The 17,441-nt window shown below is 50.0% G+C and overlaps 1 protein-coding gene across 2 annotated transcripts; it reads right to left on the reverse strand.

The window, feature by feature from the left end:
* Window positions 1-326: 326 nt before the first annotated feature.
* On the reverse strand, window positions 327-7,087 carry LOC120651088. Of its 2 annotated transcripts, none has more exons than XM_039928453.1 (2): window positions 7,077-7,087; window positions 327-6,765 (listed from the first exon to the last, which is right to left on the reverse strand). In XM_039928453.1, the coding sequence occupies exon 2, from the start codon at window positions 5,536-5,538 to the stop codon at window positions 4,102-4,104; it is 1,437 nt and encodes a 478-aa protein (XP_039784387.1). In that variant the 5' UTR covers window positions 5,539-6,765; window positions 7,077-7,087; the 3' UTR covers window positions 327-4,101. The 2 variants fall into 2 exon arrangements, with proteins under 2 accessions (XP_039784387.1, XP_039784386.1); XM_039928452.1 differs by having other exon boundaries at window positions 6,825-7,081.
* Window positions 7,088-17,441: the final 10,354 nt, after the last annotated feature.

Consider the following 17,441-nt stretch of genomic DNA (forward strand, 5'->3'; position numbering starts at 1 on the left):
AGGTTCTTTCGTCTGTTGCTGATCAATCTTCTGAAATATAACGTTCTTGGTGGTGGCGCAAGTCACTTGTATGGAACCGAGGGCCTTTCATTTTACTTCAGGAATGGATTCAATAATTTCAATTTTGCCTTCATCCTGGCTCTTCTTTTTCTTGGGGTTTGAACCATTTGCTAGAAAGAAATATGCTCCTGATCTACTGACAGTTGTCTCTCCTGTCTATATATGGTCAGCTTACATGACTTTGCAGGCACACAAAGAAGAAAGGCAAGAAGCAATTTCGCAACATGCACATGTGATCGGTTGAACTCTGAACATGCAATATAATATAGGGAAAAGTCTTCTTTTGATCTTTTCTGCAGAACATCTTCCAGTATGAAGATTAGGTAGTAGAGGCTAGAAATGTTATTCCTCTTTGCCTATGAAACTAGCATATGATCAAGTACTTGCATCAAATGGCACAAATTCATTACTTCCATTTGAGTTACTGTGTAGGCAGCCAAGTACTTTTCATATTCAGCTTGAAAGACTTCAAATATTGAAGGTGTATAAATCATACTTTCTTGTATCAACATAGGTGCCATCGTCCCAATCTTCGGTTGCTTCTTTCTAGATTCAAATTCAGCTGGTAACTCCTTATCGCTCTTGTCTTGAACAACATGTTCTAGACGCTTTAGGAACCTAATAATGTCAAGATCTGATTTGAAATGGCCTTTTAATGCATTATTTAAGCTCTCGCTTAGTTGTGTACTTCGCATTCCTAGTGAAAAAACCCCCAGCATGTAGCACTCATCCCACTTATGTTTCTGCATGTAAATGCTGTCCAACCAAGTTGATTTTCTAACTTTTTCTCTCATAGCTGCAAATGAATCTTCAAACTCTGCCTTTTGTTCATACTCACTAGAACATTAGGCGTGCGCTGCGCGCCCTACCATTTAAACAATCAAATATATGTAAATATAAAAGGTAACAAAATATGCAATTAAGCATAGGGTAATTGAAAGAGATTGCAAAATAGTAGATTGATTAATTGAGAGAATACATTTACATATATAGGGGAGAAGAACTGTGAGGCAAAAGGAAACCTCGTATAGGACTAGGACACCTCCCCGTACCTCTAATCAACATACTAAACATGGCTGGCCGGCTGGAAGCCAGGCTCTAAGCCGTAAAAGATCAGGACTCTGTCTAACACCCCCCGCAGTCGGATCGTCGGGACACCGAACATTAAGACTAGACCGAAATTCAGTGAAGACCGAGGAAGGCAGCCCTTTGGTGAAGATGTCGACGAACTGAGAAGTCGTCGGCATGTGGAGAACACGAATATCACCAACAGCAACACGCTCCCGGACGAAGTGAAGGTCGATCTCAATGTGTTTTGTCCGCTGATGCTGAACAGGATTGGCAGACATGTAGACAGAGCTGATGTTATCACAATACACCAAGGTTGTCTTGCGCAAGGGAGTGTGCAGCACAGACAAAAGTTGGCATAACCAAGTGGCTTCTGCAACAGCATTGGCAACAGCTCGATACTCGGCCTCTGCACTGGAACGGGAGACTGTATTCTGACGTTTGGAAGACCAGGAAACCAAATTGTCACCAAGGAACACCGTATAGCCCGAGGTGGACCTGCGTGTATCCGGACAACCTGCCCAATCGGCATCAGAGTAGACCACCAAATCAGCCTGTGTAGAAGGACGAATGAGCAAACCCATATGAAATGTGCCACGAACGTAGCGTAGGATGCGCTTTAGAGCAGCAAGATGTGTCTCCCTGGGATCATGCATATGAAGGAAAACTTGCTGAACAGCATAGCAAATATCCGGTCTGGTGAAAGTAAGCCACTGAAGAGCACCAGCGAGACTCCGAAAATCCGTAGCACCCGCAGCCGTGAGAGGACCATCAGCAGATAACTTTGGATTAAGATCCACCGGAGTTGAACAAGACTTGCAATCAGCCATATCAACACGCTCAAGAATCTCAATCATGTACTGTTGCTGAGAAAGAAAGAGATTTGAGCCAAGATGCTGAACATGCATACCAAGAAAGTGATGAAGGGTCCCAAGGTCCTTCATGGAGAATTCCTGCTGAAGAGCACCAATAATCTGCCGCAATAAAGCTGGAGATGAGGCTGTCAGAACAATGTCATCAACATAAAGCAATAGATATGCCATATTTGCGCCGTGATGATAGACGAACAGCGATGTGTCGGACTTTGCCTCAGTGAAATCCAGCTATAAAAGATGTGAAGCAAACCGGCTGAACCAGGAGCCTGCTTAAGACCATACAGGGAGCGATTGAGGCGACACACATGATCAGGATGAGCTGAATCCTCAAATCCTGAAGGCTGGATGCAGTAAACTGTCTCTGACAGATGTCCCTGAAGAAAAGCATTGGTGACGTCAAGCTAGTGGATCGGCCAGGAGCGCGAGACAGCAAGAGATAGAACCGTCCGGACTGTAGCTGGCCTATCAACTGGACTGAATGTCTCTGCAAAGTCAACACCTGGACGTTGAGTAAAACCACGAAGTACCCAACGAGCATTGTAGCGCTCGAAACTCCCATCAGCATGAAAACTTGTGCTTGAAAACCCACTTGCCGGTGACCACATTAGCTCCAGCTGGTCGAGGCAATAGATCCCAAGTGTGGTTGGACAAGAGAGCAGAAAATTCAGCTTCCATTGCTGCTCTCCAATGTGGATTAGCAAGAGCAGCACGGTAACTCCGCGGAATAGGTGACAGTGACTCGGTCTGAAATAGAGCAGGAACCCGAAAACCAGATTTGCTGCGTGTACGCATGCCATGCTGATATTCCACCGGAGTAACTGCAACTGTACCAGGAGGCAGTGGAGGACCGACGGGACCAGGGGCATGAACCGGAACACTGACCGGAGAGATGCAACTGGTGGAGGAGACCGGACCAAGAAGTCGCCTCTGGTAGACCTTGGTGGTAGGAGGAGGTCGACGACGCAATATAGAAACCGGTGACGTCGTGGCCGAAGAGTCCGGCGGTGCCGTGCGTGGCATGAAAGGAGTAGGTGCTGGAGCCGCGCGTGGTGCAGCGTCATCGTCGGGGGCCGCGCATGGTGCAGCGTCATCGTCGGAGCCCACGTGTGGCGCGGTGATGACGACAGGAGGCGTAGCCGCGCGTGGCACAGCAGTGACGTCGGGAGGCGTGGCCGCGCGTGGCGCAGCGGAGACCTCAGAAGGCGTGGCCGTGTGTGGCGCGGGCGAAGAGACGGGCGCCAAGACCACGCTGGGCGCACGTCGTGGCAAGATAGGCGATGGTGCTGCACAGGGTGCAGCAGCAGAATCACCCTCCAAAGCTGTGGGTCTGCAAGGCGCAGCGCTAGGCGCAGGCGACGAGGAGACACCAGAGGATCCTGCAGGTAGAGAAAACGGTGATGGCGGAAAGTGAACAGCCACCGGGTTAGTAAACTCCTCCAGGAAATCAAAATCAGTGCGTGTAGGAGTAGAGGAAGATTCCGAAAACGGAAAAGAAGTCTCCTCAAAGACTACATGGCGGGGGATGATGAGTCGATTGGTGTGACGATCAAGGCAAAGATAGCCCTTGTGGTGCGGAGAGTACCCAAGAAACACGCACAAGGCAGATCGAGGAGCAAGTTTATTAGCGGCGGTGGCAGAAAGGTCTGGGTAGCACTTACAACCAAAGACACGCAAGTGGTCGTACGTCGGCTGTTCCGGAAGAGGGAAAAGTACGGCGTGGAGAAATTGAGTGTCTTGGTGGGAAGAATGATCAGCAAATATGTGGCAGTGCTGCGGGCGGCTGCCCAAAACCTGGGGGGGACGCTACCCTGAAAAAGAAGAGAGCGAACGATATTGTTGATAGTCCGAATGATGCGTTCAGCTTTACCGTTTTGAGGAGAGGTGTATGGACAAGACATGCGCAGACGAATGCCGTTGGCGAGGAAGAAGACACACGAACTGGAGTTATCAAACTCCATGCCATTGTCGCACTGAATAACCTGCACAGCCACATCGAACTGGGTGCGCACATAAGCGAAAAAATCAGATAGGGTAGAGAACGTGTCTGACTTCAATCGCAATGTAAACGTCCAAAGATAATGTGAAAAATCATCAAGAATCACAAGATAATATTTATGACCCGAAACACTAGTGATTGGTGATGTCCATAAATCACAATGTAGCAACTCAAAAGGGCGCGAGGCGCGAGATAAGGACGCATGAAACGGAAGACGAACATGACGGCGAAGCTGACAGGATGCCCAAGACGTTGGTGCCAAAGTGTCGAAGTGTTAGCAAGGAGCGCGGAAGCTGAAAGCTGCAGTGGGTAGAGAGGGCCGGAACTGTCACATCTGACGATCTCATTCCTGGTTGATAGATCCTTCACAGAGCAACCAAAGGGGTCAAATTCCACAGAACAATTATTGTCAGTGGTAAACTGGCGAACGGAGATAAGATTCTTAATCAGGTTAGGAGAGACCAAAACATTATTAAGATAAAGCTTATGTGGAAGAACGGTGGTGCTAGTAGAAGTGACGGGAAGAAGGTTCCCGTTACCGACAATAATTGAGGATGTACAGTGACTGGAAGGAGCTGAGGAGGATGAGAGGATACCAGAGTCAGATGCCATGTGACTGGTGGCTCCAGTGTCGAAGTACCACTCATGTTGTGGCGGCTGCTGAAGCGTCATGGTCTGGAAGTTGCTCGCCAGAGATTGCTGATCCCATCCTTGCGCCAAGGAGGGAGGAGAAGCAGCGGGAGGAACACCCCACTGGCCGGCCCACTGGCCAGGAGGACCGGCGATGTAGGTCTGGGGTGGCTGCAGCTGCTGGAGAGGCGCCTGCTGGGGCGCGGAGGGGCGTCCAACCTGCGGACCAGGCCACATGAAGATGGCACCGGTCCACGGGTTCCGATACGTGTAGCCGCCAGGAGGAAGGGCGCCGCCAGGGGTAGTGATGCCACCACCGCCTGTGGAAGCACCCTGGGAGGCGCTGTCCTTGGCTTCCTTGTTCCACCGCTTGCCGCCACGTTGACGACGGGATTGCTGTTGCTGCTGCTGTGGCGGTTTGACCGGCGGTTTGGAGCCACCAGAACCGCCACCACTGCTGGAGCTGCCAGAACCGCCATTAGAGAAGGCAGTGAGGGCGGTCGCCGGAGGACCTTTGGCCATGGTGATCTCTTCAAGACGCAGGTCGTCCCGAACCTGCAGGAACGAAGGCAGCGGGGTGGTGCGCCTGATGTGGAGACCGAGAGCCCTGAAGCGTTCATTCAGCCTGCGGACGATGTCGAGGACGAGAGTCTCGTCGGAGACAGGTTGGCCGAGGTCGCAGAGATCCTCGGCCATGCGCTTGAACCGGCGGCAGTAGTCGACAACGGACAGATCGCCTTGGGTGAAGGCGCGGAACTCCTGATCGACGTAGAGAGCACGCGTGGTGCGGTTCCCAAGGAACTGGGACTCGAGCCAGATCACTCGGGCGGAGGCGTCGCGCTCGGAGACCTTGTCGGCGAGGTTGTCGGAGATGGCGCCGAGGAGCCAGGTACGAACGGCGCAGTTCATCCGCACCCATGAAGGCGAGTGGGGTGAGATGGCGTCGGAGAGTACGTGGGACTGAAGCGAGTACTTGCCGAGGACGTCGAGGAACGATTGCTTCCAGCGGCCGTAGAAGGTGGAGTTCACGTCGAGGAGGAGCGGGACCAGAAAACAAATGTTCTGGACGGAGACAGCCTGGGCGTGAAGGTTGAGGAGGACGGCGGCCTCCTGTTGGAGTAGCGCGGCGGCAAGTGGATCACCGTTGGGGTCAGGATGGTCGCCGGCGTCGGAGCCACCGCTGTCAGGAGATTGAGCCACAGTACGTTCACGGGCAGCGCGCTCTTGAGCAGCACGGAGGCGCTCAGAGGCCGCCTTGATTTCTTCAAGATGGCGGCGGCTTCTTGATCCGCCTCGTCGGCGCGCTGGCGGGCGGCGTCGCGAGCCTCCTACTCGGCGCGCGCCTTCTCAGCGAGGGCGACGGGATCGGTCTCGACACCAGATCCGTCTTGGGTCATGGCGCAGGGCCGGCGAACGCGCAAGGAGGCGGCATCAGCAGGCAGCGCAAGGGCGTGCGGGAGGCGGCGCAGGGGCACGCAGGCAGGAGGTCGCGCAGAGGGCGGCGACGACGCAGGGGCGCGCAGGAATCGATGGCACAGGGCGTGGGATCGCGCATGGTGGGAGCGCAGAGCCGGCGAATGCGCGGGAGGCGGCGTCGACGGGCAACGCTGATGCAGCGGAAGAAGAGAAGGGATTAAGCCCTAGACTCGTGATACCATGAAAGAGATTGTAGAATAGTAGATTGATTAATTGCGAGACAATACATTTACATATATAGGGGAGAAGAACCGTGAGGCAAAAGGAAACCTCGTATAGGACTAGGACACCTCCCCGTATCTCTAATCAACATACTAAACATGGCTGGCCGGCTGGAAGCCAGGCTCTAAGCCGTACAAGATCAAGACTCTGTCTAACAGTAATATACATCGTTAATATGCAAACATTTTAACAATATGGATACACTATCCATAATAAGTCGGACCGAGGAGCATGCTGTCACGCCGCCCTCTGGCCACCAGCCGGACCGACCCACCGCGATGCGCCCTGTTGCCTTGTCTGCCCACCGCTCCAGGCCGCACCGGCTCGTGCTGCGTCGGAGCTAGGATGTCCTGCCTGCCCAAGCACCAGTGTCGTGCAGTGGCATCCAAGCTCGAGGAGTACACAATGCTCATCAGCTTTTCCCGGTCGATACAGGAACTATAGACGGATTCAGCACAAGATAGATATTTTGCCATCATAGTTAGAGTCTTTCTTACCGTGAACCTTTCAATGAACGAACAGAGACTCGAGTTGACAAATTTATAAGTTAAAGCTGAGTCCAACTCATATATATTATGCTCCTTTATGGCATAAATAATTGACCCCTTTGTTCCTACGACCTTTTGCTACAGGTAAATTCGAGGAGACGAAGTGCAATAAGAACAGGTGCCCAAAAAGATAGTGCCTTATTAAAGAAGACATCTGCAGAACAAAAAAAATCTGTAGAACAAAGTGGGAGTGGATTCAACCTTGCAGACATATGCAAAGTTATACAGTCGTCCGACTAATCGCCGCGATTAGTCGACCTTATCGCTCCGCTGGCTTCGATAAGTGGAGCGACTAGCTTTTGTCGATCAGATGTCTGATCGTCCAACTAATCGTCGCCTAATCAAGATTAGTCGTCCGACTTGCTGCTTGGTCGATCAGGTTGGCGGCCAAAAGATGACCAGCCCGCCGCCTGTACTAGGCTCAATTAGGCCCATTAGGGTTAACTATATAGAAGCCACTTCTGTGCACCACGCAAGCACAAACCTCCGCTCGACTGCTCGAGTCGAGCTGCCACCGCCGCCTGCGTCACGCCGCCGCCGTCGCCTGCGTCGTGCCGCCGCCGCCGCTCGCATCACGCTGCCGCCCGACCGCCTGTGTCACGCCGCCCGGGTCATGCAGCCGCCAGCTCGCATCACGCCATCGCCTGGCCGCCGCCCGCCGGCGTGGCGACGTCTGAAGATGAGCTCCTCCTCCGATGGTAAGTTTTCTTGCTCTGCTCTTGGCTCGTGCTATGCTCTTGGCTCATTGCTCTTGCTCTGCTTGGCTCATTGCTCTGCAGATTTCGATGCACAGCGCCAAAGGCAAGTGTAATGCTTGGTTCTTTTTAAATTTTGAATTACTTGCTCACTTGCTGTAATGTTGTTACACATTTAATTTCAACTACTGACTTCAGTTTTTCTCTTTGTAATTACAGTTTCAGCAGCAAAACAGCAAGGATATGGAGTGTGGGACAAGAATATGGAGTTCTGGACAGTTCAAACATCAAATCTCACAAGTAAGTGTCAACAAGCTATCATTGTGTTGTTCCTGCTTGCTATATAGTATATAAGTACATATACATGTACATATATGTCCTGGAATATATAAGACGACTATAGCGACGACTAGGACCGACTATGGTCGACTAATCGACCTGATCGACGACTAGTCGCGACTAGTAACCTTATCGGTGCCATGGCGACTAGGTTCGACTAGACGACTGTATAACATTGGACATATGGGCTGTGGTTTTCAAAAGCATCCAGAACTGCAGAAAGAAATGTTGACAAATAAGCCATGAGATTTTCCTGTGACAATCGATTCACAAGCTGCAAATAAGGAAGAACATAGATTAGCAATATGCGATATGGGAAAGATAAAGTAGTTGTATGCCTCACCCAACTCATAACACGGGTCAAAATAAGACAATGAGCTGTACACATGCAGCTAAATACTACTTAACTCCCAGTTACATCCAAGAATATACAAATGCTAAATTGAGCTCGTAATGCAGCTTTAAACTGGTTGCAGACATGAGAAATATAGCAAACTTGTTGGGCTGATTACCTTGCTCAAACTATTGATGCTGATAATAAGAATTTTCTCATCCTGGAAGGGTAATTGAGAAGATATGGCCTACATATTTACAAGAGGAAACAATAATAATACTTAGAAACAAATTGAAAGAACAGTTGAAGTGGGGGAAAAGATAGGTAACAAGTTGTTTGAGGCCCTTTTCCATCAGATTCAATTCAAAAGATATTCACAGATATAACACTAACAAAAATGCAAAACAAGCTGTCGGTACCCTGCAACTGGGGTACCCACTCCTACTGTGCCAAGACTCGTGTAGTTATCCGTAACTACGCCCTAAGGAGCTGAGCAGCCGGACCCCTGGGGTCCGACTCCATCTCACCGGACCAACGGTCCCGGACCCGCTTCCCGCTCGGGGACGGGTCCGGTGTCACCACGTGTCCTAGAGGTGGAAATACTCAGTACCTGTGGCCGCGGACCCGGACCCCCGCAGGTGGGTCCGGGACCTCCACGTGCCATCCGGACTCCCGCAGATGGGTCCTGGACCTCCACGTGCCTATCCAGACCCCCGTGAGCTCTCGGCTCAGCTAGCTGCTCGGGAGGGGTCCGGAGCCGCCACGTGTCACGCGGGCGCGGGCGCAAGCCTTCCGCTGGAAGCTCCCTCACCCACCCGCATTAAGTGCGAGTGGTTGAGGTGGGCTCTGCTGTCTCTGGGCACGGGGCAGCTTTTGTCAGTCCACACTATGGATCGCCAATTACCGACGCGGCTCGTCATTTACCAAGACAAGCATTAAAGACTCAGCGCCGTGCGCATGCGCGACGAGTCATGATGACCAGCTACTGACTGGAGCAACAGTGCACACTGCTACAGTGGACTGAGTCAGTAGTTCGGCGCTTCATCATGACCTCGACGCGCGGCTGCAGAGGCTAGACTCTACTCTGACAGGACAGCTCAAGACCATCCCTGGTCAGAAGCTACGCACGGAAGCCGACGACAAGATCTCCGGATCTGAGGCATTGAAGGCCAAAGTGTAGTTTATAATACATCGCCGGGTCCACATGTCGGGGCCCCGCTCAGTGTACGTGCTCCCCTTGGACATATAAAAGGGAGAGCACACCCGCTAGAACACAGATCCTCAGACTCTCTCAAGACTCAGCTAGAGAGCGCAAGCAATACAACACACAGTGGACGTAGGGTATTACGCTCCGGCGGCCCGAACCACTCTAAATCAGCTGTGTTCATCGCGTTCTTGAGTGAGATCGAACTAAGACTAGCTAACCCCCGAGTTCACACCCTCTGGGCTAGGGCGGGTGCCTTCCGCCACCCGGCTGTGGTTTGCAGCACCACGACATTTGGCGCGCCAGGTAGGGGGGCTTTAGCTAGTTTTAGTTCATCTCTTGCTCATCTCCATGGCTCGGATGGTTGAGCACTCCCACCACGACGACATTTGGAGATGACGGAGGGTGTGGCGTCATCCGCACCACACGCCTCTCGCCTTCCTGCGCCAGGTGCAACCGTGCCCGTGGAGCAGCCACCGTCGGCAGCGGCGCGCGCTGCACGTCGGCAAGAGTCAGGGCGCCCGTCAAGGGCCCCCTCACAAGCTGCGAGCGGCGGAGCGACAAATCCCAGCTCGCAGCATACCTCACTCATGTGAGGAAGCCCGCTCCGGCGGAAAGCCGACTCTGGTCGCACCAAGCCCGCTCCGGCGGAAAGCCGACTCCGGTCGCACCAAGCTCGCTCCGGCGGAAAGCCGACTCCGGTCGCACCAAGCCGCTCCGGCGGAAAGCCGACTCCGGTCGCACCAAGCCCGCTCCGGCGGAAAGCCGGCTCTAGTGGCTCTCTCCGGCGGAAAGCCGACTCCGGTCGTACCCCCGACTCTACATCTCTGTAAGTCCTACTCTTAGAGGCCCAGCAGTGAATAAAACCTTTTCCTTTGTAACTATGTAGTACTTCCGTGTGGTCCAGTCCGGTGAGCCTCCCCCGTGGAGGGGTCCGGACCTCTGCGAACCAGGTTCAGGGAAGCGTATTCACCCTCCGGGGAGGTCCGGAGCCGTGTAGCCGCTTAGCCTGGTTCCGTACCCTAAGCCTGCATGCTCTACCTCCCTAGGGTGAGTACCGTAGTACCTAAGACTGGGGGCCCGGAGGTCCGGACAGCTCCGGCCTCATAAACCCGTGTTCTGGCTTACATCGCACATCTCATGTACATCTAGTTATAAAGGAAAAGTTTATTCTCAGTTCGCCTCTAAGGATGTTACATTCCAATTTCGATCTACGCATTCTGTTTGCGCTAACCCCCACGTGGCTTCTTACTCTTGTGCGGTGATTGTGGTCCGAATTGAGTTGGCTAGTTAGTGACTTAGCTCGAGACCCCTCATGGAAGAGAGGGGTTCGGACCCCTGGGAACCTGCAGGTTCAGGGAAGCGCACTCATTCTCCGGGGAGGTCCGGAGCCGTGTAGCCGCTTAGCCTGGTTCCGTACCCTAAGCCTGCACGCACCACCTCCTGTGAATGAGTGTCGTAGTACCTAGGACTGGGAACCTGGAGGTCCGGACTTTCTCTTAACCTAAAGGCCGGCCCCTTGAGCTCCGTTCACTGAACCTAGCTGTCTATCTCAAAGGATTACAGCCAACAGGATTTGGGACCCGTGGGCACGCTACTAAGCATCTACCTTGAGTCATGTGCAGGTCCAAACGTGATGATGCAGCAGGTGACCCAAAGGATGGACGACGCGGGGCAAGACCCTTGCGGCGCGCACCGCTGGGCGCCAGAAGCAGCCAAGTTGCTCACAGTAGTGGCCCCACCTGCGGGTTCGTTGCCTCTCCCGAGGCGGGCCCGGGGGCCTCTGTCGGTACCCTGCAACTGGAGTACCCACTCCTACTGTGCCAAGACTCGCGTAGTTATCCGTAACTACGCCCTAAGGAGCTGAGCAGCCGGACCCCTGGGGTCCGACTCCATCTCACCGGACCAACGGTCCCGGACCCGCTTCCCGCTCGGGGACGGGTCCGGTGTCACCACGTGTCCTAGAGGTGGAAATACTCAGTACCTGTGGCCGCGGACCCGGACCCCCGCAGGTGGGTCCGGGACCTCCACGTGCCATCCGGACTCCCGCAGATGGGTCCTGGACCTCCACGTGCCTATCCAGACCCCCGTGAGCTCTCGGCTCAGCTAGCTGCTCGGGAGGGGTCCGGAGCCGCCACGTGTCACGCGGGCGCGGGCGCAAGCCTTCCGCTGGAAGCTCCCTCACCCACCCGCATTAAGTGCGAGTGGTTGAGGTGGGCTCTGCTGCCTCTGGGCACGGGGCAGCTTTTGTCAGTCCACACTATGGATCGCCAATTACCGACGCGGCTCGTCATTTACCAAGACAAGCATTAAAGACTCAGCGCCGTGCGCATGCGCGACGAGTCATGATGACCAGCTACTGACTGGAGCAACAGTGCACACTGCTACAGTGGACTGAGTCAGTAGTTCGGCGCTTCATCATGACCTCGACGCGCGGCTGCAGAGGCTAGACTCTACTCTGACAGGACAGCTCAAGACCATCCCTGGTCAGAAGCTACGCACGGAAGCCGACGACAAGATCTCCGGATCTGAGGCATTGAAGGCCAAAGTGTAGTTTATAATACATCGCCGGGTCCACATGTCGGGGCCCCGCTCAGTGTACGTGCTCCCCTTGGACATATAAAAGGGAGAGCACACCCGCTAGAACACAGATCCTCAGACTCTCTCAAGACTCAGCTAGAGAGCGCAAGCAATACAACACACAGTGGACGTAGGGTATTACGCTCCGGCGGCCCGAACCACTCTAAATCAGCTGTGTTCATCGCGTTCTTGAGTGAGATCGAACTAAGACTAGCTAACCCCGAGTTCACACCCTCTGGGCTAGGGCGGGTGCCTTCCGCCACCCGGCTGTGGTTTGCAGCACCACGACACAAGCATACCCCAAGGCATCTGTTCCCTGACGTTAAGAAACACTTTTTTTTAATTTAGAAAAAAATATGGAAAAACAATCAAACTATATGAGGTAAATGTCAAAGGTTAATTAGTTTTCTTCATATCAACCAAAGATAGAAAGAACAGTTCTATTACCACACCTTAGGTTGATGGTATTATACTGGGCTTCATTTATCCTTTTTTTTAAGAAGGGCTTCATTTATCCTAAAAGAAAATGCAGGGCAACTTTTGTAATAAATAGTGAGGAAGTTGATATCACAACGTCCATTGTCAAATTATTTTTTTCAATAGAGGTGGTCGACAGTTTAAGACATGATATTGTATATTATAGCATTTGGATGAGATGGCAGAACTTCAAGATGTTCTGAGTACACTGCCATAAACAATGAAACTTAACATAGAAGGGAACTCCAACAATACCTTTAGAGTTGGTGGTCGCTACTAAATCTTAAATGTAAATGCCAGGAACTAATACTTCTTGCTATCCACTGCTTCTTTATGACCAGGCATAAATAGAGTATATGCACATTGAGTTATTTTAAGGAAAAAGGGAAAAATGAAGGAAGAAATATATGGAGTCTTATTATTTGTTTGTACCAATAGTGTAATAGTCAATATGGGGTTGTTGTCATCAGAGCTGTTTCGAGAATACTCAGTTCACAAATAGCAGCCGATAGTGCAAAAGAATTTGTTTGTTGGAAAGGAATCATTGGCCTGCTAATCATGCTGATCATCCTTAGGAAGTTCCAAGTATCTGAATAAATAACAGTACACGGTTTCGATGTGCATACTATAGCAGCAGATACTACATAGGACTCTATTAACAAAGAAGCTAATTAGTAGTGGGTAATATCATTAATATGCAGGCTGGTTAAGTATGGGTATAATTAAGCAGAGACAAATCGAATCCACATTCAGTAATCTATATCATATATGGAAGTTTTCTAAAAGCAAGCAGCAACCAGGGGTAAGTAATATTGTTGACATGTCTAATGATCAAGTAATGAACTGTAGTTAAGATGTATAAAAAAAAACTTACCAAGATGCAGGCTTGTATCATGAATCAAGTTATTGTTCTTCCTGCAGTGTTGATAATAAGTTAATCAATTAGTTGCTTTATATAGATCCATATTCTCAATTTGATCTACAAATACAGAATTGTAATGATCACTAAAAATTTCTTATGGAAATCAGCTGTGCGTATACTGATGAATTAACATTTGGCATATCTGTAATGCTAGATTCTTCGGCATAGCAATCAATAAGCCAGTGAGACTTCCTTCTCCGGAAGCAATGTAGAAGCGAGATGTAAAAGGGGAAAAAAGAGAAGAGGTAAAAGGTTAGTTACTGGAAATGATATCTGCAAAAGAAGAATAGAGAAAAAGGTACCCTAGCAAGAGAATGTGTCTAGCAAAAATCGAAATGCAAAGGAGAACAGATCTACATGACACTGGATAAAACGCACAACATTTAAACATATGTTAATCTGTATCGGAGAGGAATATTTATTGGTGGATGGGAAAAATTACCAGGATGGAGGTAGGGAATCGAAGGCAGGGTTTTCATTTGAAGAGCTAACCCAAGTACGAAACTTCAAAATGTAAAGGAAAACAAATCCATTGCAGAGCGAATCGATTTAAGGTGGGAAACAGACCATAGAGGAGACAGATTTTGGAAATCCCTAATGTGAGGAACAGTCCCTTCTAGAGTCACTCGAACTGCAGATAATCCAAGCAAGCAAAAAATGCAAATCGAAATGGAGGAAACCAAATCTAAATGCAGAACCTGTAAAATGATGAGACAAATGCGAATCACACTTCGGAAATTTCTCATGAATTGAATACTATGGGCAACCGGTATGAAAGCGGAGAAGAAAATAGAAAACAACTAATAACATGGACGAGCAAGGAAATTAATTTGGATGACGCCACACCTACTCCACTGCGCTGCTCAGCTGCACTGCCTCTGCTCGGCTCCCTCGAGTGCGCGCGGCAGCGATGCCGAGCTCACGGCAGACCACCGGTCGTGGCGACGCAGGACGCGGCGCGAGGGCGGGTGGCCGCGGAAGCCGCGCTCCTGGGCGCGCCGCAAGGGGTTCCAGTCCTCCGCTTTCTCGGGGGAGCCCAGATACTCCGCCCCCACCGCTGGACCAGAGCATGGAGGACGATCCTGATCCCGCGCCGCCGCTGGACGTCGAGCGTGGGCCTGCGGCCGTGGTGACGGGCACGGGGAGGCCACCCATGCGACCGCATCAACATCCGCGGTGGGCTCGAGATCCCGCAGGGCTTCAATCGTGAGGAGATGGGCCCGCCCGGACCAGAAGAGGCGCCACAAGAAGGAAAGGCAAACGATGTCGGACCGTCGGTAGAGGCGACGGGGAGGGGGCAACAGAGAGAGGCGGAGAGGAAGGCGGCGGTGGGGAGGCGTAGAGCAGACAGGGATAGAGGGCGGCGGCGGGGAGCAGGCGAGGGAGGGAGAGAGAGGCCACCGTGCGCCCAGGCCCACCCACGCCCCCTCCCTCTGAGCCGCGGCCTGCACCGGATCCACATCCCGTGGCAGGCGGCGGCGGCAGCGCAGAGCAGGAGGAGCGCTGGCAGGGAGGGGCGACGGAGGCAGGCGGAGAGGGAGAGAGGAGGGAGGGGAGACGGCGGCGCCGAGGCAGAGAGCAGACAGACAGGGAGAGAGAGAGAGAGAGGATGGCAGCGGGGTCCTGGGTCCAGGAGAGTGCGGGGGAGCCGGGGAGAGAATGGGTTCGGGACGGTGGGAGGGGGTAAATGAAAAACTGCTTTGCGGAGGTTGTTTTTGCAAAATAACAATATTATTGAATTTCTTCTTCTTCTTTGTGTCGAAATAAGTATTACTTTGAGGTTCCACGTGCAAAATATTTAAACGCGACAACTGTGCGGCCCATACAAGCTGGGTTTAGCTGCAATTTCTAGTAAATATAAGGATTTTTCTGTAAAATGACCAAAACAAGGGCCCTTTTCCCGTGAGATGCGGCGGTGAGGGCAGTGAATTGTAATGACTGCGATTAGACCATTAGGCGCGCAACGCGCGCCCTACCGTTTAAACAATTAAATGTAATTAAATTGATGGTAATGAAATATGTAATTAAGCATAAAAAGACTCAAGGTAGTAAGATGTGACAAATAGCATACATGGCATAGGATAAATTCAACACAATCACAGCATATGGTAAACAAATACATCGTTAATGTGCCAATATTTGAGCAGTGTGGGTACACTATCCATCATATATGTCTATCCGCCATTTGAATCATGAATACTACGACATATCTGAGAGCATATGCTATTCTATCCATCAAGTGTCTGTTCGAAAAATTGGAACATCAATATTACAACACATCTTAGCACCATGACTGACTACCCTAAGTATTTGAAACATTAACACTACAACACATCTGAGCCAATGTGTAAATAAGCAGACAGGAACTCAGGATGATTGTAGCTTACCTCCATCCTTATGCACTGTTTTACTCAAAAAGAGTTTCACATATCACATCATGTCGAATTGCAGGAACAATGCATGGGTTCATGTGTTGCCAATGTGTTGTTCACATTTGAAAAATAAAAAGCAAAGACAAGCACATATCAGGCATGTGATTTCATAAGCATACTCACCTGAATATTTTCAAAAGCAGTGAAACTTCCTCCTCATAAGGAGCTTCAAGGATCTTATTACAGAAAAGATAATTAGTCCTTGCCTGCAAAACAGCAATACGAACATCAGTACAAAGGAATTAGCCAAGAAGGTCGGGTGCACATGACCTTTGCAATAAAAGAGGATCTCATCTACCCATTTCCAAGTATTCTTGTGCGTTCTAGAAAGCTAAAACCAGCGTGCACAGGACATCAGTACAAAAGACACATTAGGACTTGGATCAGCTTTCCTAGGCATTCTTTCCTGCAGCTAAAGCACATAAATAAAAAAAAAGCTGAATACATTGAACACTGGCCATGGTCTGAAGTGAATTAATACATGAAATCAGAGTCATACTTTATCTTTCCTCCTCTTGTATGATTCCATTCGAAGAATAAACTGTTCATGTGCTTTGTGCAACTCTGATAGGCTCTGTCAGGCTATTAAACAATTCAGTAAGGAACCAGCTTTATTCTGAACCAAACAGTGTACTGAGATCTATTTTAACATGAAGTGTTACTTGGAATTACTAATTGTCTCAATTGTTTATTGTTGTTGAACCATGCATAATGTTTTAGTAGAGCTGTTCAGATTGGTCAAGAGCCTACCCCACATGCATCTATGAAAATGATAAGATCCAAAGATCTCCTTAAATTAAATCAAATCAAAACCCCTTGAGCCTGGAATGAAAAAGACATTAACTTATACTACTAAACAACATTTGCAGTATTTGAACCTGATATATGCATAGTTCCAGACGGAGGAAGTACAAGCAAGATTCTACTTTTCTGTAGCTCATAGTATAATCAGATATAGATAATGGAAGTTGAGCTCACACAAAACTATTGATTTTGGCAAAAACTATTGACTGTCTCGGTAAAAACAAAACTGAAATATGAGGCTATGAGGTAAGAGCTTGCTTACTTCTGCATCCCCAGATTGTACATCTTCTTTGCGTCATTAAACCTCTTGTGCTTGTCATAATATAGTGCATAAACCATATAAATGAAGCTCTCTTAAGGCCTATTCCTTCTTGAGCAATGGCTTCGCATCCACCACATAGTCCATCTACATAATGAAGAAACCCAGTAAGATAATTTCTCACAACAAGGCCTCCGAAGCCAAAAGGAGCTCAGGATATGATGGGCCGCTCAAACTTACCTAGACATTTTCCATCCTAGTTAGAAACAATTTTTTGTATCCAGTAGACAACCATATATCATTTACACATCAATGCAATTGAAAAAGCTTGATAATACTTCCAGCATAACATCTCTTGAAGCTTGAACCAATTGGCACTTGGCCTTCTACCATAACTTCAAGAGTTAAACATGACAGGTCATGTATGCAAACTATATATGACAATTCAACATATATGTAGGTCCTGATCTCAATCCTAGCTACAACTTAAACTTTACTCTTACTTTAATATAACATTATT

This window comes from Panicum virgatum, chromosome 9K (assembly GCF_016808335.1).
Source record: "Panicum virgatum strain AP13 chromosome 9K, P.virgatum_v5, whole genome shotgun sequence".
Lineage (NCBI taxonomy): Eukaryota > Viridiplantae > Streptophyta > Magnoliopsida > Poales > Poaceae > Panicum > Panicum virgatum.